This window comes from Sordaria macrospora, chromosome 6 (assembly GCF_033870435.1).
Source record: "Sordaria macrospora chromosome 6, complete sequence".
Taxonomy (NCBI): domain Eukaryota; kingdom Fungi; phylum Ascomycota; class Sordariomycetes; order Sordariales; family Sordariaceae; genus Sordaria; species Sordaria macrospora.
The window spans coordinates 3,588,913-3,613,276 of NC_089376.1; the positions used below are offsets into that span (position 1 = coordinate 3,588,913).

Genomic DNA, 24,364 nt, shown 5'->3' on the forward strand with positions numbered 1-24,364 from the left:
AAAGAAAAAAAAACTTGAACGCTTCAGCAGGGGACAGCAATGGAGAATGTCGCTCTTCACGATAGCGTGTTTGATGAGGCTCAAAAAGCTTGGTATGGGGTGCTCCATTGAGCCCTCAACACCATGAGCTGTGTATATGATGGAGAGTTCCCATGACTGCTTCCCACAAAGACAAAGGCCAACGACAAGATGAGTACGGTCTCAGCCATGGCTTCCGCTCCCGCACTGTTCCAGCCGAGTGGCAGTATCTTGGGGTCGCATACAGACCGGGATATTGTTGCTCAAGCCTTTGCGTTCCATCGAATGCTGGCTCCATCCAAACTAGATCGCTACCACGACGAGTTCGATGAGGAAGATGATCTCATCAGCAACGCAGATGATTTAGAGAGGTAAGAGATCACAATAACCATACAAAGTCCCGGTTTCATTAGGCTAACATTTTCCCCCATTCCAGTCCGTCTAGCTCGCCCGTCAAGGCCCAGGACCGAGACCAGGCCTTGAATGCCAATACCAAATATGTCACCAATAACACTGAAGATGTACAAAGGTAAGCAATTCTGATGGATACACCCAGCCATGGTTTCATCAGGCTAATATTTGCCACTATTCCAGCCTGTCCAACCACCCGGTAAAGGCCGAGAGCCAAGATACGGATTTCAATGCCTTAATGAGCGAGGCGTTGTTGGCAAAGAAGTAAGGGATCCTAGCGAGTACATAAAGCCCGGTTTCATTAAACTAACATTTTATCGCTATTCCAGTCTGTCTGATTCGCCCGTGACAGTCGAAAGCCGAGATCAGGCCTCAAATGCCATCACTGCACCGGTGTTTGCCATTATGTTTCACCATCGCCTGATCAAGGCCAGTCCCCGCAGCGACGACGAAGATGAGACGTGTACCAATTCGGCTTTCCGTTCCGATCTTTGGGTGACTGAACCCAAGCTCGGCCTTTCTGCCCTCGACATGGGTCTTCTTTCTCAGCTCGCCCAGATATGTGTTCATGCCAACATCAAGGATTGCCGCCGTCAGAAGTGCCTTGATGAGAAGGCTGCCATGGATAGATCCGCGCCGCGATGCAACTGGACTGCTTTCAGAGAATGGGCTCTGGTTACCATGTCTTGCCAAGCTGCCATGAGCGACGAGAAGAAAGTGTCTCGGGCCCATTCTCATATCGCCACTGTTATATCCTGCCTGTGCAAGATCTTCAAAGAGTGCCGTCTACTTAGACCTGCGCTCGGTTCTACACGCTTCCGTCCCTATTTGGATGGCGATTCGCCAGGAAGCTCTCCGATTGACCTCGCCGAGGTCTCCGATCTTACCTACTGGATGATCAAAATCCAATCTCAGATTGGTGTTGGTCCTGCCGAAGTCGGTCGATGGAATCACCATTTTCTCCCCAGCGAGGTTACACTGCCGGATATTGAGCGCGCAGTACAGTACATGGAGCGCTTGCCCCTTTGCAAGAACCGCCTTTGGAACTTTGTCGGCGTGAGCGATAGAAAACAAAGTGATCTCCCCGCCATCGTCTCTGCCATCAAAAGTAGTGGCCTTGATCACCGAGAGCATGAATCTTGCACCCCCAGCAGATGCCAATCGGCCCACATGGACAGCACCAAGATTACGCAGCTACACAAGTGTGGCAACAATGCTTTGAAATGCACACAGAAGAAGTTTCCCGTCGACCTGCTAGAAACAGCACTGGAAATGGGCAATAGCACAGCCTGGCTATGCAAAACCCCTAAGCTGAGCGGCTCCCAGGACCCTTACATTGCCATTTCCCACGTCTGGTCGGATGGCACCGGCGTCGGATTGAAGGACGCAGGCACCGTCAACACCTGTCTCTTCGACTTCTTTGCCAAAATCGCTGGGCAACTAGAATGCACAGCGGTGTGGTGGGATGCTTTATCAATCCCGAACGAGCCCAAAGCTCGCAGCAAGGCATTAAATATGATGCATAGCAACTACGCCAACGCGAGACACACAGTCGTACATGACAACGCCCTTATCAACTTCCCTTGGGACACTGATGGGAGCCCCTGCGTGGCATTGGTTCTCTCCACTTGGTTCACTCGCGGTTGGACCGCTTTGGAGTTGTCCATGTCAAAATCTGTCAAGATCCTGTTCAAGAATCCAAACGGAGGGGAGCCTATCTACAAAGACTTGGACACAGAGGTTCTTGCCCAGAGCCCAGGGAATACGACTCGCGCCCATTGGCTGGCTACAACGCTTGTGAACAAACTCCGCCAGCCTGTTCGCGATGTCGGCGACCTACTGGCAATACTGTCTGCCCGCAGCACTTCATGGGTCCGTGACCGGACCGTTATCGCTGCACTACTCGCCGGCGTTCCTGACTGCGACTTCACCAAGGGAGAGAGTGAAATAACAATTAAAGTTCTCCAGTACTTAGGCAAGATTCCCTACTTCTGCCTGCTCCACGGAAAACCCACAATGCGCAACAAAGGTGCCTTTTCCTGGTGTGCAGCAACACTCGACGACATGCCGGTAGACACTTCCGTTGATATAGGCGGCGACAAATCAGGAGACCTTCTCGCGATCGACGAAAGCGGCGCCGTCGATGGGCATTGGTACTGTCACACCCTTGACAGCTCCTCTGTTAAAAGGCTGAAACCTTACGGCAACGATCTTGCAGCCGTTATCAAGATAAACGTCGCGCTATCTCACTGGGAACGGTGTTTACTTTTACACCCTTCCGCTGACCGTCTTGATCCCTTATCACTTTTGGTTACACCCCTTGCGGTAAATCAGGAAGATGGCGTTGTAGAATGCCGATACATAGGGACCGTGGTTGAAGATCAAGACCAAGAACATTCCGAGCCTAAGCGCTCTCCTCTGCTGAAGATCAGAATGGGCGTAGAGGAGCGAAAGGACACTAAAGGGATGAATGCCACAATCGCTATCAGCAAAATGACCGGAAAGGACATGCCCGCGGCCAACGATGCTAACAGGAAGAGCCAATCTGCTGACGGCCAACGACCTGCGACTTTTGACGATCGGCCCAAATGGCTTGACACGGTAAGATTACTGGGACATGACGAGACCTTGGGATATCCCACTGAAGAAGAAGAGTCCACCCTGAACACCGAGACGCTTTTTGAGGCCATTCGAACAAGAAGAAAAAAGGCGGCCCTATACCTCGTCAACCGCGGCGTGACCATTGACACAATGGACTCACCCGAGATGTTCCAGAAGTTTGGTTCCAATGGTCACGCTTGCGCAAGTATGAAGATTCTTGGGGATGTGTATGCAGAGGCTGGCAAGTTTGAACACGCCCGTATGTTGTACCAGTTTGTTCTGGAGAAGTACCAAGGTACCGAGAACGCCAATCTGCTACAACAACTCAGCTGCAAGTACGAACTCGCCACCATTTATGCAAGAGCCGCTCAAAAGCTAAGCGATGACGAACTTCAATACACGGACGGTGGCAATCCTGTTCATGGCGCAAAAGTGATCCTCAATAAGATCTTGGAGGAGTGCGATAGAAGAGCAAGATTACGCGGTGAAGCAGACCCTTCAGCAGAGGAAAGCCCAAGGACTACACTGGAAAGGAGAAAGACGTGGGATGATTCCAACAGCCATGGGCACTTGCGGAAAGGAGTACTAGTAGGAGACTCGACAAAGCCAGGTGGTCACAGGGCCAGGAGCCAGTCAGCGTCGAGTCCCGGAGCCTCCAACTCAACTTCGGCTCGTCCAATTCCAGCGATGGATCAGTCGGAGGAGCCTCAAACGATTCAAAAAGCAGAGAGGCTCCGCGACGCCCAAAAATGGTACCGTCTTGAGCTTAATGCCATTGCCGACTTGACGCTCCTGCTGATCGGGATGGAGAAATTTGACGAAGCTGCCAGGACGTTCCAGAAAGCCTTTCGAAGATTCGGCTCTCTCCCAGACCTGGACGTTGAAGGCTTCAGTTTCCATTCGGCAGAGCGAGACTGGCTTGACTTTGAAGGCAAGACAAAACATGATGAGCAGGCTGCGCAAGTCTATCAGCGAGCGCTTAAACGATTCGATAACATGTTTCAGGGGGATCATTTATTGATCTTTTTCACATCCCTGCACCTTGGCGTCAATTACCTGTTGAGATCCAGGTTCTCGCTCGCTGAGAAGAACTTGATGCGCGCATTCAACGGCTTCGCTAGTCGGCTCTCCCGGTTATCACCTGATGATAAAATCGCCGCTCTGTCGGGAAGGAATCGTACAAATGAACACATTATCATTCGTCTCACTCGGTATCACCTCGGGGTTCTGTTCAAGAGTCAAAACAAGTGGGTGGAGGCAGAGAAACATCTGCAAGAAGTCCGGAAGATTGCTGTGGGGTTGCACGAACAGGAAGGAAGAATTCTGGAACTGTCAGCCATCCATGAGCTCGGAATGATCTTTGCCCAGAGGCTGAGGCGTGAACAGAAGGCCGAATTTTTCATTAGTGCCGGAAACTGTTTCAAAAACGTCTCAGAACGTGCAGAAAAATGGATGATAGATGCTGAAGTCTGCGTTAATCAGCCGCGGTCTCCAGAGAACAGACGCTATCTACAGGCAATGCGGCACCTGTATTTCCGATCATTCGACAATCTGGTCTTGTTGGGTCTGCATCATGTAAAACCCCATGACAAAGCGCTGCAACAAGCGATCCAACAGCTCAACAAAAACTTGGATCAGTACGGAGGAGATAAACATCAAGGCGCCGCAAACACTAAAAACGGCAGGAAGATCAGTGAAGCCGATGAATTTGAAGCGCGTCGAATACTCGGTCAGGCCTATACGCAGCAGGAGAACTTGCATTCTGCCGAAGCCGAGCTCAGAATTGCCCAGGATGGTTATATGCGTCTACATGGGAAGTGTCATCTGGGAACCTTGGATGTTTGCGACATCTATGCGGATATTCTCGTCAAGCTTCTTGAGCGACGAGATACTCCAAGGGAGGACCCCGAGAAGTTGCTTGAAGAATCTGTGGAAACTTATGGCCGCACCGTTGGCTTATATCACCCAAGGACGCTTGATGCGTGCTTGAAGTTGGGACAGGCCTATCTGTACCGCCTCAAACTCGAAAAAGCCGAGAAGATATTCGAGCGCGCCTATCATGGTTGCGACAAGATTAGTGGTTCCGCTCATCTCATGACAGCGAGGGCTGCCAGGTTGCTTGGCGACGTGTATTTCGAGAAAGGCACGCTTGGTAAGGCCAAAGACATGTATAGCAAGGCGTACGCGGTCTTCTCAACTTTGTATACCTGTGAGCCAGTTTCGGCCGATTCTCAAAGCACGAATTCGTGGGTCGTGGCGTCGGCAACAAAGATTGAGACGTTACAAGCTACCATGGACTATGCCAAGGTCTGTGCGCGTATACCAACCACCATCGTCCGCAAACAAGCCATCGATCTCTACAACCGGGTTATCAAAGACTTTTCAGCTTTGGAAGACGAGCCCCTGGTCGTCATAGGCAAGTCAATCGCACTCATAAGACTTGGGGCCTTGTACGGAGAGATGCGCGAGTTCGGAAAAGGAAGGGACCTCATCGAGGATGCTCTCAAAATACTCGAAGAGCGAGTGATTGAAAGCGGCGACACTTCCCCAGACAATCAATTCAGGACTGTGCAGGGCTCAATCAAGGAAAGTTTGCTTGAAGGAAAACTGAAGCTAGTTCATCTCAAGCTGAGTGAACATCAGAGAGAGGAGAATCACACTGGCAACATTGAGGCAGACAGGTTGGCGGTTCAGAACACCCACGAAGAGCTCGTCACAACACTGGGCGAGATCTGTCAGATTGACACCAATACGCTAAACCAGCAAGATCGGCGCTTCGACATGGTCACAGTATTGGATCAACTGGCCGACGTTGGCTCTCACAGGATTTACATGCTTACTCTCGAAGCATACACTGCTCTTGGGGAGTTATACATGGCAGACCACGCCGATAGCAAGCTGGAACACAGTCCTGCACAAGGGGCACTGATTTTGACCAAGGTCCTGAAGAATTATGGGCTTCATGGAAGAGCAAAACTTGCCACAGGTCACCCAAAGAAGGTACACATCATTGCCCGCCTCATCGCGTATTACGAGCGGAAAGGGCTGGATCGCATGGCCAGTGAACTGAACTTGGAGTTGTGGGACGAGTTGGAGAAAGCGTACGGGCTCGATCAGGCTGTCTTGATGATCGACGCAACCCGCGCCGCGAAACATGCAGCTCGATGCGCCAAGTATGATGAGCAGCTCAGGGAGGATCGGAGGAAGTCGGCGGCATGCTCGGAAACGTCATCTTTTGAAACGACGTCCCCCAATTACCATAGGAACGGCTTAGTCAAGGAGGAATGTGAGACAAACGACAATGTGTATGGGGCATCGCCGCGGTCCTCTTCGCACACAGTTGCTGGTACCACTGACCGCGGCAACAGCTCTCAGAGACGTCCGGCATCCATGGGGTACTCAAGCAGGCCAGATTCGTTTCTGGGAGACCTGAAAAGGTCAGAAATGTTCCCGGGGCCCGCAACGTCCGCCCCGAATCTACCTCTATCCAACAGTGCTCATGACCCCAGCAACAACTTCCAGAGACATCCGGTGGCAGGCCCGAGGAAGTCAGAGCTGTTTCAGGGGCCTTCGATGTCTGCCCCGAATGTACCCGAAACTCGCAACTTTGTTCCCCCTGAGAGGCCGCTAAAGCGAGCAACGCCAGATTCCGAGACGGGACCGGAGGTTCCAGTGTATGCACCACCGGGCTCATCCGCAAAGGCACATGACCCTCACTACGACGGGTCTCAGAAAAAGATGAAGTTCTCGGCCAAATTGAAAGAGGCCAAATTGAAATTGAAGGATGCTGGAAAGGAAATCAAAGCGGCCGGCAAGATCTTCCGACGCTAGGGGGTTTTGAGCGTCTTGAACCCATTTTTTTCTTCTTCGTTCTGTTTTATCGTTGCCTCTTTCTCGTATCAGACGTTCTTGATGCCATAGCTACCTTAACCATTCATTGCTTTGCTCCCAAGTGCACAACTGGCCCCATCGTTGACTCGGATGTTTGCCCAGAAATTCTTCTCCATTCCGTACATTCCGCTCTTTATTTGTCGTGGCCTTGCCTTTTGCTGAGAACATGGAGGCAGAACGACTGCTTCCCGAAATCGTCAGCCAACATCGAATTCTTTGACCGGAAGTTTTCTCGTCAAGTTTCGATCTAGTATCTTTGCAAGCAGGGTATCGACAGGCTCTGGGCTTCGGAAGCACAATGAATGGCTTGGAAGAAAAATTGGTTGATGGCATGTGAGACCGGAACATTGACCCTGCATGCTCCAACATCCCGGGGTCATCGTTTTCCCATCGATCTCTGGTGTTGATCGAATCTCTTCACTCAGCTAATGCCATGGTGGCCATCACACACTTCACTGTAGGTACATTGAGGATCTTCATAGGTGATTGAGTCTATCAGCGTGTCATAGGACAGAACCAGATTGTGCGGCGAAACACCTCCGCCTAGGCAACTACGACATCTAGTATCAAACCACGGTCCAATCACACGCCGTCACGTCCTGTTGCATCTAATAGCGCAGTCTGAGAATTCAACTCCCAGCAGCGGTTTATCCACTTTCATTCAACAAGGCTTCAACCATACACTAGTGTACTAGGGGTCTATCTCATCATGCCTTTGATCCACCAGCTCACTAGTACTTCCTTATATATAGGGGTCTTTGCGCCCATTATGACGGTTCTTTCTGCCCGGCTAATTGTCTACCTGCAACTGCATTCCACGGCGGCAGCGACCATGTTCGAGCAGGTCATCCAACGTCTCGCCGACCTTATCAGCAGCCAGCCCTGGGTCTCCGAAGTTGCCGCCATCCTCCCCCTCTCGGCCCTCATCGACTTCGTCGATGTCCCCCAGAAACTTCACATCCACCAGCTGGTCGCCGCCGTCCCGCACTGGAGCTGGCCCGTGACTCCCGCCGGCAGTCGTCTGCTCTTGGAAGATGCACCGACGCAGCAAGAATGTGCCCTGGACCGCTTCGGCCGCTCCACCGTCCTCGAGGGAATGGATGGCTGCTTTGGCGCCAGATATTATGTCATGAACCCCGAGACCGTCCGCTTGATCATTGAGTCCCTGCCCCCTTCCGCCGTCGAAAACAGGCACGACAACATGAAGATGGAGAAATCGGCCCTGAGAATCCAAAACCTCCAGGTCCTGTTTGTTTCCCGGAACCCACCTCCACCGTCCAGCAGTCACCGTGCAGATGGATTTCGCTCCCGCCTCCGCTGGTTGCGCTTCTTTTCCTCATGGCAATCGACACACTCCTCCCTATCCTACCAGCTCACCTCGCTGCTGGGTTGGGCCGCCCTCCTCGGCTGTCTCGCCGCCGCCATCATGCTCAAGCTACACATCGCCACGGCCTTCCTCGTCCTCATGCCGGCAACGGGCCTCTGCATCACCGCTCTCTACCCCGGTAGTCCTCGAAAGCTCCTCAAAGCGCCCTGGCCCGGCGAGCCGATGCGCATGGTGGTAGTAGCCGAGCACGTCAACTCAGCCGACTGGATCGCCTTTTACGGCCCCGGCACCGCCATCAACTCGCTGCTGAACACACCACTGGAACCATCGGCCTCCACCGTCACCACAACCAGTCCCTTCCTCCTCCGCGCCCTCCTCCGCTTTTTGGTCATAAGCCAATGGGCCCTCGCCGTCGCGGCTGCCGCTACCAAGGACTGGAACTCGTTCTTTCTCAGCTTCTGGGTCCTGTTCTGCAACGTCACGCACGGCTACGTGATTCCGCCTAGCAAACAGGCTGGCGCGTGGGCGAAAGCTCCCGGGTGCGCGAATTTGAATATCAGAAAGGTTGAGGTGAAGGTTAGCACGCGCAGAGCGCTTTTGAGTACGTTGGTGGCGCTTAATCCTGATTCTTTTAGGGAGAAGAAGGAGAAGGAGAAGGGGAAGGAGAAGAGCAAGGTCACACGGCGACGGCGACGGAGGTGGTACCCGGGTCTGGATCAACTTCTGGATTGACATTGTTGGATTCCTGGGAATCAGGATCGGGGTCTGGATCAGTATCAGGACCAGAGTCGTCGGGCAATAAGTCTGCTCAGACAGGGGATGTGCAAGTCCAGGAAGTTCAGCAGGAGCAGGACGACGACGTCGACAAACCCGTAGAATTCCCATCAGGAAGCACCCGCTGGATCGACCCCATCCTACCCACGGGCCACAGCAGAACAGAGTGGGAAAAGGCGATGCGCAAGGCACTCTTGGAGCTAGCGCCCAATGGCTGGGATGGTAACACGAAAGATGTTGCTAATAAGAACTTCGAGGCAGTTGACCGGGTCCTGGAACTAGAGATGGAGAAAAACTTGCGCAAGGTCGAGACGGAGGTTATCAAGGTCAAGCGGGATGGATCACCGGTGGTGGTTGTTACCAAGCTGCCGGCTTTGAGCGACAGGTGGAACGCGAAGTATGTGGGTGTGGGTAAGGAGCAGAATTATTGGAATCGGTTCGTTTCTGAAGGGATATATTTGGCGGCGAAGATAAGGGAGATGGGGAGGGTACCGGAGGAGGAGAAGAAGGCTGGGGTCGGTGGTAAGGGAGTGGAGGTTTAGGTACCTCTAGGAACAGTGTTGGGTGAGATATATCTCCCTGTATATACGGTGGTAAATGAGTTAGTGTTATCGCATGAGGGGCAGAAGATGGTTTGACGGGCTTACCTTCCTTGTAGAAGTCGTGACTTGACAAGCCGATACCTAAGGGGTTGTGGTGTTCATGTTGTGTCAACTGAAGCGAGAGCGCAAAGTCATGATTGTGGTGATGTATGTCTTGTACGCTGCTGAGGAGCGATGGGGTCGAAGAATTGATGTGCGACTGGAGGAGGTAGAGGACATAAACTTCAATATCTCAAATTTTTTTTTTTTTGGGAAATTATGAGAGCGTCGTCGAGTTGATCACACAATATCATTAACTAGTACATAACATAACAATAATACATGTATAGATACAGGTAGGTAAGATAGGTAACAACATGAACATTAACGTTGATGTAGACATAGACATAGAGATAAAAGATGCCACTTATGCATGTGACGATTGCCGTTATTTAGTCTGGAAAACCTAGAGGTAGGTAATTCAAGGAAGCCAGGAAATATTGCAGTCTTAGGTACAGCTGCGGCCTTCAGAGTCCAGATCAAGACTTGTGAGGCCACGCCGTCAAACAAGGTAACTTGATTGAAAGGGATTGAAGCGCTCGTGTTTCTTGGTTGTACCGTTCCGCACCGCAAATATCCAGCTCGATCCCATTACACATGCCTCTGGTCATTTAGACATTAAGTTACTTCAGGTTCCTTCTCGTTTTTATTGGGCTTGTTGAGGCAAGTCGACACTCAGAAACTCAGAACCCCCACGAATCAGGTCTACTATCCCGCCAATTCGACGGTCCCGCCTGGCCCTCCCTCGGGCTCGCTTGTTTCGACAAAGACATCCTCTTCAACCCCAGCACCAGTGACTCCCTCTTCAGACTATGCCTCTGGCTCCCGGGCACAGGCATAGGCGGCGTAGGCTGCAACGGCTGGAAGTGCATTGCCTGACTATGGCTTGTACTCGGCGGCGAGGCCCTGGAGGAAACGGTAGCGCTATCGGCCGTAGAAGGTGGGATGGTCCAGGACATCATGCTCGGCGAAAAGATGCCGCTGCTGGCGATACTAACTCCGCCGAGCGAGTCCACACTGTTGCGCGCGTCGCGCGAGTGGTTGGAGTGTGTGGGAGAGGGCGGTTGAGGGAAGTAATCGGACATTCCGGTGGGCGAGCGCTCGAACATGCTGTGGCCGCATCCATCGGGTGTTGGAGACCTGGGTGACCTTGGGGACCTGACACCACCGGCACCGACGCTGGCACCAGCACTGTGGGTGCTAGTGTCGATGAGCGGTGGTGGTGTTTGGTTGGTTCTGGTGGGGGAGCGGCAGGCCGTAGGGTTGGGCTGGGTGACGGGGGCGGGGAGGATGGTGCCGTAGTTCATGTTTTTACCCTTTTCTTGCATGGTGGGTGAGGTGGGTGAGGATGGCTCATCTTCGTAGAGTAGGCCTTTGCCCATGGAGGAACGTTTCTTGTCACGCTTGGTGTAGGCGGCTACTTTCAGGGGGGTGTACTTGATGAGGAAGTTTTGGACGCGGGGGTGGCGGCGGTATTTGAAGAGGAGGACGAATAAGACCAGGAAGAGGATCACGATGGCTAAAGGGAGATGTTAGTGAGATGGCTTTGGGGGGGTGGAAAGGTGATGGATGGGGTGACTTACTGATGACGCCACCGGCAATACCAGATACGAGACCCGTGGAACTGGTCTTGGGCGCGTCCACGGCGGGAGTCTCGCTTGCGGTTGCGCCTCCGCCAGTTTGGGTGTGGGTTGAGCCGGGAGTAGGGTTGAGCTCCGGGTTCCAGGGGTCATCAGATCCAGCTACTTGTCCAGGGACGGTGCTCTCTCCCGATGACCCTGACGGAATGCTTGTGGGGGTGCCAGCGGCGATCCATGCAGTGGAGAGCGTAGTAGGAATGCTTTGGTCGTTATGCTGGATTGCCGAATGGTAGGAAGTAGGCGAAGGCTGAGAACCTTCTACCAATTTATCCGCATCCTTGCTATCCCCATCCTTGCTATCCCCATCCTTGCTATCCCCATCCTTGTTATCTCCATTCTTAGCATCACCACTCTCATCCCCAGCGGTGTTGTCGCCCGACTCGGATGAGTGACTCGCAACCGGCGCTGGAGCGGCGAGCAGGACCTTTCCAGGGAGAAATCCGTTCCCAGCATGGCTGCCTGAAGTAGCCGTGGGCTGTACTTCAGCTTTATCCGAAGTCACGCTCAGTGGTGGGACGGCGGCGTTGTTATCGTTATCAGATCCGACAGGTTCCGCGCTTCCGTGACCAGAGTCGGAGCCTCCATTTCCAGCATTCCCGGAGTTGCTATCCGCGCCACCTGAACCAGAACCGCTTGCTGATCCGTTGCCCTGCCCAGATCCCCCACTTGACCCCGACCCAGGATTTGATACCGGCGCTTGTTCGGGTTCCTTCGTTGGTTGTGGCGTAATGCTAGTTGTTGATGAAGACTTCACGACTGCGGGAGCAGTAGTGGCTGGTGGTGCTACCACTACCGGTGGTTGAGTGACCACGGGAGGACTCGTGGGCTTTGTTTCGGCCGGCGGTGGTGCTACAACTGCAGGAGGCTGGGTTGCAACAGGTGCCGGTGCCGGTGTTGGTGTTGGCGTCGTGGCCGGCGGTGTCTCCTCCATTGGCTCTTCTGGCTTAGGACATCCCAGTGACTTTGGGAAAGCCTTGCACCACGGGCTGAAGAGCTTATCGAAGAATTCCTTGATAGTCCGCTTTTCTAACGAATGGTCGAACCCATCGTCGAACCCTTCTTGGTTGTCCATCCTTCGACTGGTCTCGGTGCCGTAGGTGGATCACAAAGAGTGTGATATATGGGCGTGCTTGTTTCGTTGAAGTCGTCCAGTGGTCATTGGTTATGGTTATTGCGGACGCTTTACTGGTATAAAACGAGTGGCAAGTATCCAAGTCCCAAAAGAGTGAAGGGATCTATAGGATCTTGAGGTACAATTAGGAGACGGAGAGGAGAGGAAGAGAACAGACGAGACGCATCCGGCAGCATGAAGCGGAGATGATAGAAGACTAAAAAGAAATCTAGCCTGGAGGCAATGAAAATGGGTCCTGTATAGAATCCGGATCCTTCACAAGTAGTCCCATCCTGTCACCTCTGGCCAAGCACTTTCGGGCACAGCACGGACGAATCACGGATGTTGAGGGCCGGGGCTGGACCGTAAAGGAAAGTGCTAAAAAGCAACGGCAGTCAATCTTCAATGCATGGGCCGCACATTGGCCTCTGTTGCCGAACGAGTTGAACCGTGCAATTGGAATATTAAACCTCCCGCGGCTGCCCCGGTTGGAGTAGGTAGAAAGGGGACCAGGAGGTGAAAAGGAATTGACTGCAGTTGGGTTGAGGCCGTTGTTAAACCATAGATTCGGTAAAGATCGACGGGACGGCCCTTGTCGAATGGTGGTCTGTACCTGAAGCTATTCCCAGGGCGGCATAGCGCACTCTGCCCCCAATTTCGACTTCCCCGTAGCTCCCGCTTGGCACCCATCATTAGTTCCCCTCAGGGGACACACTGACCGTGAAACACCCCGAGCTCGACGACGAGGATGTTACACTCGACCCTAGGACCACAAAAATTCCAAGTTTTTGATCATGACCGTTGGCGGGCAACGGCACCAGCGTGGCTTTTCCGCGGCTTGGGATGACGATAGTTGGCAGAAGACGCCAGTTTTGGTCGGCGAGTCTGTGCAGAAGACAAATGCCGGCGTTGCAGCGGCTGACTTGGCTGATGAAGAATACGATTGCTGTTTCGAGACAATTTAGTTGTCGATCAGCAAAATTGCCAGTACCTCACGTCTGTGCCCCGAGCTCCGCGCGCTAAACGAAAGGGACAAAGACGCTGTGTCCGGCCTTTTCGGTTCCTGTCTGCAAATTGCAGCGCAATTCAAGAGTGTTTCGGCTTGAGTGGCATTACAACTTGGTGTCTTTTGGGTTCGGGCTGCAGGATTGAGTCGGGATACCTGCGCGTCCTGGTCGAATTCTGAGGGGTTATGGAACTTGTGTATGAAGATCTTGAGGAAGCCGAAGACCCCACAAACGATAGGGCGAGCAAATGGTGAGCGACGGACGGGAAGCGCACAGGTCATGGCAGATCCGAGGTTGATCCCATCACTGATCCGAAGCCGATCACGATACGTGACGATGGGGAGCCGTGGACAGAAACTCAACGGGGAAAGAGTCGGCGGTGAGAACCTCGTCACCCACGCTCACCTGAACGGCTGCTAGAGACCAGGTACACGTGATGGGGTTCAAAGGGGCACATGTTCGTCCATCGAATTTCCGAACCATTTTTCATCGTCCAGGCAAACGCTGATCTTTGACCGAGAAAGGATAAGGCAGCGGCCGAAAAGAGTTGAGCTCATGAAGAAGGAAAGTGGGAAAAAACCAAGTAGAACAGGTTGGCCGGACCAGACCGTGCCTTTTGTCCAGTTTGCACGCTGCAAATCGCTTCGAGTAATTAACCACGGCGCAATCTTCAAGCTCGGTTCGACTGTGTTGATGCATGGGCCAACAGGATTGAGCTTCGCTGGCGAACTCCATCTCGTCTTCGTGTCTTTTCCGCCTCGGAGCCCGAGCAGGTGGACAAGGTTTCTCGCTTCCATGGCCCTGGATAGCGTTGTTCTCACGTGCAGCCCATCGTGTCCAACAAGGTTGGTCCCAGACCGTGGAATTGACCACCTTCGCGTATCTTGTAGACCATAGCAGGCGAAGGATCCATGGCTTCCGTCATAAATGATGCTGTTGGCCTGCCATTCATACTATGAATAATCTCGGGTACCAGCCCCTTTCTCTCTCCACCCTCGGATCGAATTCGTCTGAAGCTCGTCATCACAAGGCGTACAGCCTTGGGGGTACCGGTACCGCGTTTGATGAAGCCGACGAAGTGGAGGTGGTCGTGGTTATCCCAGACGAACTTTCTTCTTCTTCGGGGGGTTGCCGACGAGCCATACCGACGATCTCCCTATCACTCGTCACCATAACACCCAGCAGATCTGATAACCACACGACTTGGTATTCAGGGCTGGGGATAGTAACGTTGAGTCAGTGGTTGAAAAGTTACAATGAGAATTGTGTCTTTCTCTGACATACCCGTCTTCGCCCAGTTGCGATGAGGTCCATTGAGGAGATTCGACCTGGTCAAAACCTCGATTCGCTCGTACGTAGCAGTGCTCCACGAGAAAGTAGACGGCAATAATGATGAAGACGCAAGGAAAAAGAGCGCCCATAATATTCCATGATGACTGAAGCTTGGGAGGTTTTGACCTCGCGCTCAAGATGTCTGTTTGAGGGGAAGATGTCGGAAGGATCAATGCCGAGGACAGACTCGACCATAGAGAGCTAAAAAGAAGGCTCCGAGTGATAATGGAAGAGGCCATGATGTCGGTAAGAGTGCAATCGATAGAATTCGCTTGGAAAACATAGGAGGGATTGCTTGGGGGGAATAAGGGCTGTGAGAGCCTCCATCGCTCCTCTTCCTTTAGAGTCCAGATATCTGTGACCAGGCGTACTCGCCCATCCAACTGTACCACGGTATAGCAAATGCCTGTGGACGGGCTTCACAAACTGCGGATACCCAGCCATCTGTTCTTGGACTTGAGGCGTGTGTCCAGCAAAGGGAAGTGCTATGGGATCTTGAAGAGGGAAAGATAGGACCACGATGTTTTCATGCTGGTAGGACGAGCGGCTCCGACGACCATTGTTGTGAAGGCTGGGAAAAGTTTTTAAGAAAAGTGTACCACAAAGGTACACAAGGTGCGCTTCCTGCAACAAAGCACCTACGTTTTGAACCAGTTGGTGAGACAAGTGTGCCGTGTCGGCGGCACCTGTGGTGACCGATTGCTTGGAACCAGAGAGTGAGATGCCGACTTCTATCGACTAATGTCAATCCAGGCAAGCCGGAAGGTGAAGTAGTTGAGAAAGGTCCAAATAGGGCCAGCCGTCGCAAGGGTATTGGGAATCTGCTGCTGAGTTGTCTGCGCTGGAGTTTGATCACAGACCGGGATTGGTTCGATCATCAGCTGGGAGATGAGCTATGAGAGAGTGGTGAATGATCGACCACATCTTCTTGGCGGAAAGAGATGTAGACCAGGCATATCGTTCGTGGCAGCTTCATCATCATCATTGTCGTCGTCGTCCTCGTCGTCGTCCTCGTCGTAGTCACATAGTCACTTCCGCAAAGTAAAAACAGTTCGGCTGCGCCGCGATGTGGCGTGGCTGGTGGACGCGTTCCATGACGACAACGTTGACAACGTTGCTGAGTCAGAGTCGTAAGCGCTGATTTCTTCTCTGATGGGCGTCGTACTGGATCTCGGACTGCCGTGGGTTGATGTGTCGAGAATTCGTGGATGTGACAAATTGGTATCCCATGTCAAGTTGAAGTTATCGCGACTGGAAATCCGAGTCCAAACAGGAGCCATGTACAAAAGTTGTCCATCTAGAGGGCCTATCTTACACTAACACAGCGCTAGCGCTGCTGCTATTCAAACTGTTAAACTTGCGATAACCGCTGCATGGTCATTATCAATGCCGAGACCCGGGCACCTTCCGAATTGAGTCCCTAGGGTCCTGTAGGCAGTCGGCGATTGGATGACGAACTGACTGAAGATGGGATGGCGGGTACCTGGACTGAGAATTGACCAATCGTGTTGTGCCAAATGCGTGAACTCCCCCGCTTTACTCCTCACAGTCACAGCTCCTTCTGAGTTGTTTGCACCTCCGAGAGCTGTCCGCGTGTCGCATCACGACATCTCCAGGCAGTGCAGTTGTAGCGCCCCTCAAGTGCTACAAGTTTGGCCATTTCCCGCGGGGCCGTACTCCAGTTTCATTCCCGACCTCCTCCGTCCCTCATTCCACTTCCGCCACTTACTTTTGTCCAACAGTCCAATCTTGGTTGTGGGGACAACGGCAAAACATCACCACATCAACAATGGACGAAAAGGGCGGCGGACTGCCCCCATACAGCGCCATAGCGCCTCCCCCTCCGGCATGGAAGAGGAAGAAGATGCGCCGGTCCAGAGGCCTCAAGTTCCTCGCGGTCGCCTGCATGGGCTTCATCGCCTATGCCCAGTGGAAACAGCTTCCCTCACGCTCTGAGCCCGTCAACGGCAACGTCACGGTCCACGGCTTGTCGGTGCAACGCTTGCACGACGACCTCGCCACCTGCTCCAAGCTGCGCCAGAAGCCCCAGGACCCCATCGGCGAGGGTCGCGAGAAGAATGCCCGCTACATCGACGGCCATGCCCCTACCCTCATCAAGAACGCCACGGTCTGGGTTGGAGAGCCGGCCAAGGGCACCTCTGCTGCCGATGCGCGCAAGGGTAAAGGCTACAGCTGGATCAAGGCCGACGTCTACCTCGAGTATGGCCTCATCAAGAAGGTCCAGTCCGACATTTCCGCCTCCAGCCTGCCCAAGGGCACTCATGTCTTTGACGCCAAGGGCCGTCCCCTTACCGCCGGCATCATCGACATGCACAGCCATGCCGGCGTAGACTCGTTGCCTAGCCTTGACGGAAACGAAGATACCAATGAACTCTCGGCGGATATCACCCCCTTTGTCCGCTCCATCGACGGCATCCAGCCCGATGACCACCAGATCCAGGTTATCAAGTCCGGCGGTGTTACCACCAGCTTGATTCTGCCCGGTTCGGGCAACAACATGGGCGGTGAAGCTTATGCTATCAAGCTGGCTGTCGGCAAGCCCGATGGTCGCAACGAGACCAGTGCCGCCGACATGCTGGCTGATCCCGAACGCAACTGGAGGTTCATGAAGATGGCCTGCGGTGAGAATGCTAAGCGCGTTTACGGCAGAGTCGGAACCCAGGGCCCTACCAGCCGTATGGGCGAGAGCTGGGAGTTTCGTCACGCCTTTGAGCAGGCAAGCAAGTTGGTGCGCGACCAGGATGACTGGTGTGATGCCGCCGCTGCAGTCGGCGTGGAGAACGTGAAGGGATATCTTCCCCAGGAACTGAAGTGGGAGTCGCTCGGCGCCTTGTTGCGCGGTCAGATTCACCTCAACACTCACTGCTACACCATTCCCGATCTCGAGGCTTTCGTCGATCACACCAACGAGTTCAAGTTCAAGGTCCGGGCCTTCCATCATGCCCATCAGACCTATTTGGTACCAGAGGTGAGTCAAAATCGACACGGGTTTCAAGGCTGTCCTGTTGCTAACAAACCAAACAGATTCTCAAGCGCGCCTATGGTGGTGACCCTCCTGCCTCTGCCATCTTTGCCGACAACATGTACTACAAGGCCGAGTCCTACGTCGGTTCCGAGTTTGCTGGAATGTACCTTTGGGATAACGGCTTGACGCCCATCTATGTTAGCGACAACCCGGTTCTCAACGCTCAGCACGTTCTGTTTGAGGCCGCCAAGGGCCACAAGTATGGCTTGCCCTACCACGCTGCCCTCGCATCCGTGACTACCGCTCCGGCTGAGCGTCTTGGCTTTGGTGACAGACTGGGCAAGATCAAGCCTGGATTTGATGCCGATGTCGTTGTCTGGGACAGTGATCCTCTCGAGGTCGGCGCCACTCCTGTGCAGGTGTGGATTGACGGTACTGCCCAGTACGAGGACCCCATCGAGCTGAACAAGCCGGTTCCCAAGTTGATCTTCCCCGACGAGAGCGCCGCTACCGTTGTTGAGGAACCTGTCGAGATGAACTCGGTTGTCTTCACTGGTATCACCAAGGTTCTTGCCGACGTTGAGGTCAAGGGTGGAAGCAATGACAAGTCCTACAGCGCCGTCATCCGCAACGGCAAGGTTACCTGCATCGGTGTCTGTACTGATGAGGTGCGCATGGCTACTACCTCCAAGGTCCCCGTCATTGCGCTCAAGGACGGTCACTTCACCGGTTCCTTCACGGCCCTTGGCTCCCAGATCGGCCTAAACGCCATCGACGCTGAAGACTCCACCGACAACGGCGACAACGTCAACGTCTTCACCCGCGCCGAGGACGCTCTCACTCTCGACACCAAGAAGCTGCACGCCGCCTACAAGTACGGTGTCACCAAGGCCATCACCGCGCCCAAGTTCACCGGCGGCAAGACCCACCACGGCACGAGCGTCGGCTTCCTCACCGGTGCCACCAACTCTCTCGCCAAAGGCACCATCTTCGCCAGCGACGTCGCCGTCCACTACAGTCTAGACCCCGACGCCAAAGAAGCCGAGGGCATCCCCTCCCTGTCCGCTGCCGTCGGCGCCCTCCGCCGCAAACTTCTTCAGGCGGCCACCAAGCTCAAGAAGAAGGAAGACATCGAGCCCGCCGACATCTACGCCGAGTCCACCTTCCTCCAAAAGGTCGTCAACGGCTCCCTCCCCCTCGTCCTCACCATCCACAACGCCGACATCATCGCCGCCGCCCTCCGGGTCAAGAAGGACGTCGAGGCCGTCACCGGCACTAAGATCCACCTCGCCATCTTCGGCGGCGCCGAATCCCACCTCGTAGCCGACGACCTCGCTGCCGCGAACGTCGGCGTCGTCCTCGCTCCTCTCCAAAGCTACGCCACATCATGGGACCAGCGCCGCGCTCTCTCCGGTGCGCCGCTCACCAACGGCACGGCTATCGACGTGCTTCTCGACGCTGGCGTCACCACGGCTATTGGTCTCGAGGAGGACTGGCTGGTTAGAGACCTCGGATTGCTGGCCGGCATTGCGTATGCGAATGGAGGCGGCAAGTTGAGCGAGAAGAGCGCGTTGGGACTGGTTAGTGGGAATGTGTATAAGATTTTGGGAGCGAAGGAGCCGAAGGTGGAGGAAGGACACTTTTTGGTGTATGAGGGTAGTCCGTTGAGGATTAATGGACGGGTTAAGGCGGTGGCGGGGGGGTTGGGGTTTGTTAGTGTTTTTTGAGGAGTGACTGCAGTGGACGTTGGAAAGTGGGGAGGGGAGATTCAATGAATGATTGATGGATGGGATGGAACACTTTTGGATATGATTTTTTGGGGGGGAAATTATGGGCTGGGTTTGGACATGTGGGCTGGATGCTTGGGATATGAATTTGGATATGAATGTTGATGACGACGTATATACGAAGAAATGAAGATATTGCTGCTTTTACAATAGTCTTTTGCACATATGGAAACTGTCGTGGATGTCTCGTCTCCCCATGCTCTGCGAAGTGCGAAGTCTATGGTAGACCAAGATGTTGGTGACACTATGGTGAAGTAGCCGGGATACCGTAGCTCGCCGTGCTCACGAGTCATGCGCTGCCATGCCTTCATAAGCAAAATTTTCTTTTCGGATTTTCAACAACAACAGGTCCGATGGTGTAGTTGGTTATCACGTCAGTCTAACACACTGAAGGTCCCCAGATCGAGCCTGGGTCGGATCAAATTTGTTAAGCAATCTTTTTGTGATTTTTTGGGGGATTTCTTGTTCCTCTCAAAGCCACCTCCATTTTTCGCCCTTTCCTTTCTGATAGGTTATGGTGACGATGACTGGAGGATTTACGAACATAGTGTGAAGAGACATTTCTCATCTTCGTCTTATAAACAAAGGCCTGCGATGTCTTTCGAAAGTGTTTTTTTTCTTCTTTTTTTTTTCTTTTTATATCTTAGTTTTCTCCTTCTGGGGGTTTTTCCTCCTTTCGCTACATATATTCTTCCATTCCTTTTTTTTTTCTCTGTTTTTCTTCTGTTTTTCTTTCCTTTTCCCGATCCCCATTCTTTAGCCTTCATCCTGCCGCTTGTTCGATGATGGTTCATGATGACCATGATTGCCCCTTCCCCCGCAGCCCCCCCCTTTTTAATAAGTTCCTCGCCCGCGCGGACATTTGGGACAAAATCAATGGAAGTCCTGCACACAGTCCGTCCAGTCGTTCGTGGTTTCACTTTTTTTTTTTTTTTTTCATTTCCCAGCCATTAGTAGATTCCTTCCTCCTGATCATCGCCAGTCATGATCGCTCCTGCCCTTTTTTTCTGCCTTTCTCGCTTGCTACGCACGCAGGCCTCAGTGAAATGTCTTGGAAAAAATTTTGCCGTCAAGTCTTTGCACTGCAAGTTCCGTTCTCATGTCCATTCCCATTTCCATATGCATCGAATGAACTTACGTTTTTCTCTGTTTGAGTGTTGGGCTCCCAATGTAAGGTAGTATTGTGTAGCAGATGTCTGGGAAAAGGTACTATATGGGAATGTCACGGTGGACATATCCATGTGATTGGGAATTGGGAATTGGTTGCCGATACCTATTCTAGATGGTGGGAGATTCGTGAAATTTCCATCCACGGACGACGAGTGCACGGAAGTAAAAGTTGCTGTTTGATAGTGAAGTCGGATATCGATCTCCCTTGGGGTTCAACAGCGAAGGCATGCATGGTCTTATACCGTGATCGACATCGGATGCCTACTAGACACCTAGGTAGTGAGTCGGAGTCGGTGGTGCTTCGTCACAGCGGGGGACCATCACAATGAACAGTCAGTCAATCCGACTGGCTCCTTCGTTCTTCAATGCGTTTGATTACTATTACATCTATGTACTTGCATCTCCTTTTTCGATGATATCCAAACATCGAGTTCCTGTTTAATCCAATTCCCTCACATGAGCGGACTCTGCTCCACAAGCGCACCTCCAAATGCATCTTGCAGTTATCCTCCAGTCCCTTGGGGCATCCTCCTCTCCCCCCTGCCCTGCTCTGCCCTTCCTTATTTTGACAAATGAGACATCAGCACATAAACCGATAAACCCTCTTCCACCTAGGCCACCCCATCCTCTCCTCCTTCTCCTGCGCCTTAATGATGCCCAACCGTCCAAAATCTCTCCGTCCTGTATCAACATCCATGTCCTCGAGCCTCACCATCCTCGTCTTATAATACAGCTTATGACCAATGGTAAACGTCAACACCACCGGAATTGCCAAGCAGCTCAAAAAGAAACTGCTCACCCTCTCCTTGACCGTCATCTTCGTTTCGCCTTCGTCGATGGGGTCGATGGCTACCCAGACTTGCAGCACCAGGACCAGGACGTTCAGCAAAAAGCCGATCCAGGAACCAATAACCCCGCCTTGGGCGCGGAAGGCAATATCTTGCACCGAACGATGGTTGTACGCCCATGCTTTGCGCAGACGGATGTGAGCGAGGCAGGTGGATGCCCAGGTGAAGATTGACGATAGCCCGGAGATGGCGAGGAGCCAGTCAAAGATGTTGCTTTGCGAAGGGACATCCGCCAAGTAAGCGAGCAGGCCGACGGCCATGGTGACGATGATGGCCACGACTGGACGGCCGCGGCGGTCGACGTAGCCGAGGATGGAAGGGGCTTGGCCTAGTTCAGCCAGGGCAGCCAAGGTGCGCGAGGAACCGTAGACGGCCGAGTTACCGACTGAGATGACGGAGATGAGAATGACGCCGTTCATAATGGACGGAAGAACGGTGGCGCCGGCGGCTTCGATGGCGATGACGAAGGGTGAAGCGGATGCATCGGCGACGTTTTGGGCGGAGAGGAGACGAGGTTCGTTGTAAGGAACCAGAAGACCGACGAGTGTCATGCTGACGATATAGAAGAGTGAAATACGCCAGAAGACTTGTTTAATAGCGGTAGGTAAGGATTTACGTGGGTTGGCGGTCTCGGCGGCTGCCAGGCCGACGAGCTCGGTACCGGCAAAGGCGAAGGCGGCGGTGACGAAGACGGAGCAGAGACCTTTGAATCCATTGTGGAAAGCGCCGGGATCGGTCCAGTATTTGCCGCCGATGTAGCCTTCGGTGGGTGTGCCACCAATATTGATGACGATACCTAGAAGGCTTGGGGGATGTTAGATTGGTCGTGTCCTGGGTTAAGGGCATTGAGGGGCTTCATGGGTCGGGTAAATAGGAAGATGGATGAAAACTTACATGAATCCTACTACAGCGGTGACCTTGACGATGGCAAAGATGAACTCTGCCTCGCCGTATCCTTTTGCGCCAAAGAGGTTGATGATGAAAATGACGACCAAGAACATAGTCACAAAGATGGCCTTGTTAAGCTCCTTATTCCAGTACCCTATCGTCATGGCGCCTGCTAATACCTCGAGTGGTAACACCACGATCCACTGCAGAGCGTAGCTAGAAGGAGAATGTCAGCCAGTCTTCCTTTTTCCCTTATCACAGACTCGAAAGGTGCAAGACTTACTTCCATCCCATAGCGAATCCCCAACTTGGATCCAGAAACCTCGTCGAGAAGGCCGAGAAAGATCCGGCCACGGGAAAGATAACCGCCAACTCGCCCAACGCCTGTATCGTGCAAAACAGCATGACCCCAATCACGAGATACGCAATCAACACACTCGCCGGGCCGCCTTCACTCAACGCCTTGCCGGAAGCAACGAACAATCCAGTGCCGATAGAACCTCCAATGGCAATCATTTGCAGATGTCGGCCCTTGAGCTCTCTAGCCAGCAGCGAGCTGGGCGTGTTGACTTTGCTGTTGCCCTGGCGCAGGTCATAGTATCGCGTGCCGCCGTGGTCGCGCGAGACACTGTGGGAAGAATACCCATGTGAGCTGGTATTGTTGTCGTCGTCAAGGTCGGCATTGTCGTTGATGGTGCCGTCGCCGCGGCGGAACGAGTCCACGAAGCGGCTCATCCTGCCTTGAAAGCCACCTCCCCCACCGCCACCACTCATAGATTTTGAGCGGGCATGGCTGCCGCCAGGTGAGGCATCAGCAAAGGACTTGGCCCGGGAAGATGGGGAGATGCCGCCGACGGTGAAGCTGCTTCCTTCAGCTATGCTGTGTTGTCGACCACCGCCGCCATTGCCACTGATTCCGAGCCCGTGAGAGTGTGAGTAAGCGTTGAGCTCGATGTCCTGATCGAATCCTGTCATGTTTGGAAGAAGATGGGTGTGGATTTGCTGGTTACATTGACACTGATGGCGTGAGGGTTTCCTTCATAAGGAGTGTGTATGAGTGTGGTATCTGTTGTGAGAGAGGGTGTCAAGTCTGAAGTTGCTGGCGATGAAGAAAAGACCAGTCGATATCAAAGGAGTGAGATATCTCTTGGTATGATACGCTACGTGAACCACACTTGTTCACCGCAGGCTGGAACCTGATGAACGAGCAGGGTTACTAGTAGTATAGGAAGGGGTCGAAGGTGCCTATGCAAGCTCTAGCTATGAATGCAGGCTTGACCGAAGAAGCACAATCGACTGATCGAAAGGAAGACGGAACAACGGAGGGAGAGCGAAGGGTCCCTGTTGTCCTAGTGTAGTACTACCTCTACCGTGTAGGGTGGTGGGACGGCGGGACGGATTGCAAAGTAATTTTCGTGCTTCGTTCCGGTCTGGGCCGCCCAAAAGGGTCTGGTTCCTGTCTCCAGGGGTGGACCGAACTGACGGGATCGGATGGATGACTTTTTCTCGTGAAATGTACCTCTTAAGGTATTGTAGGAGGGTGTCGGATGCTGTTTGAAATGTAGTATATGCAGAGTGGTTATATAAGCAGGTAGGTAGTGCTGATGGCAATGGGACGATGAACTCGGATGTGGCCCCCGTCGGTGGTTTACCTTGTCCGACCCTTTGAGAAGAAAAGAATCTTCTCTCGTTTTGGTGTTTGCCTCGCAATCAACAGAGACAGACAAGTGAAAACAAAGAGAGGACGAGTTGTTGTGATAGGAACTTTGTATGTTCCGTTGCGTATATCCGGTTGTAACTGAAAGAGACACCGAGCTGACCCTGGTCTGGTCTTGAACTCGGAGTGTCTTGAGAGTCTTGGGGGATTCTAGGTTCCCCTCCTTCTCGAGTCTGACCTGGTCCCCCTGCTGTGCGTCACTGGAGACAGGACTG

General features: G+C 53.2%; 6 protein-coding genes and 1 non-coding gene across 7 annotated transcripts; 4 read left to right on the plus strand and 3 right to left on the minus strand.

The window, feature by feature from the left end:
* Positions 1-85: 85 nt before the first annotated feature.
* Positions 86-6,861, plus strand: SMAC4_09543 (uncharacterized protein; the record flags this gene model as incomplete). Its single annotated transcript, XM_003343609.2, has 4 exons — positions 86-389; positions 455-547; positions 613-693; positions 759-6,861. Exons 1-4 carry the CDS (start codon positions 190-192, stop codon positions 6,859-6,861), a joined length of 6,477 nt encoding a protein of 2,158 aa, XP_003343657.1. The 5' UTR covers positions 86-189.
* Positions 6,862-7,690: 829 nt separating this feature from the next.
* SMAC4_09542 (uncharacterized protein) lies at positions 7,691-9,564 on the plus strand (the record flags this gene model as incomplete). Its single annotated transcript, XM_003343608.1, has 2 exons — positions 7,691-8,957; positions 9,005-9,564. 2 exons carry the CDS (start codon positions 7,691-7,693, stop codon positions 9,562-9,564), a joined length of 1,827 nt encoding a protein of 608 aa, XP_003343656.1.
* Positions 9,565-9,898: 334 nt separating this feature from the next.
* SMAC4_09541 (uncharacterized protein) lies at positions 9,899-12,375 on the minus strand (the record flags this gene model as incomplete). Its single annotated transcript, XM_003343607.2, has 2 exons — positions 9,899-11,182; positions 11,247-12,375. 2 exons carry the CDS (start codon positions 12,373-12,375, stop codon positions 10,347-10,349), a joined length of 1,965 nt encoding a protein of 654 aa, XP_003343655.1. The 3' UTR covers positions 9,899-10,346.
* A 1,948-nt stretch (positions 12,376-14,323) lies between these two features.
* Positions 14,324-15,328, minus strand: SMAC4_09540 (uncharacterized protein). Its single transcript, XM_003343606.2, has 2 exons — positions 14,706-15,328; positions 14,324-14,637 (listed from the first exon to the last, which is right to left on the minus strand). The coding sequence occupies exons 1-2, from the start codon at positions 14,990-14,992 to the stop codon at positions 14,445-14,447; spliced, it is 480 nt and encodes a 159-aa protein (XP_003343654.1). The 5' UTR covers positions 14,993-15,328; the 3' UTR covers positions 14,324-14,444.
* Positions 15,329-16,157: 829 nt separating this feature from the next.
* SMAC4_09539 (uncharacterized protein) lies at positions 16,158-19,666 on the plus strand. Its single transcript, XM_003343605.2, has 2 exons — positions 16,158-17,742; positions 17,799-19,666. The coding sequence occupies exons 1-2, from the start codon at positions 16,543-16,545 to the stop codon at positions 19,464-19,466; spliced, it is 2,868 nt and encodes a 955-aa protein (XP_003343653.2). The 5' UTR covers positions 16,158-16,542; the 3' UTR covers positions 19,467-19,666.
* Positions 19,667-19,873: 207 nt separating this feature from the next.
* SMAC4_14023 lies at positions 19,874-19,947 on the plus strand. The gene has a single exon. It is a non-coding gene; the product is annotated as a tRNA-Val (tRNA).
* Positions 19,948-21,010: 1,063 nt separating this feature from the next.
* Positions 21,011-23,996, minus strand: SMAC4_07624 (uncharacterized protein). Its single transcript, XM_003351377.2, has 3 exons — positions 22,716-23,996; positions 22,439-22,648; positions 21,011-22,348 (listed from the first exon to the last, which is right to left on the minus strand). The coding sequence occupies exons 1-3, from the start codon at positions 23,405-23,407 to the stop codon at positions 21,277-21,279; spliced, it is 1,974 nt and encodes a 657-aa protein (XP_003351425.1). The 5' UTR covers positions 23,408-23,996; the 3' UTR covers positions 21,011-21,276.
* Positions 23,997-24,364: the final 368 nt, after the last annotated feature.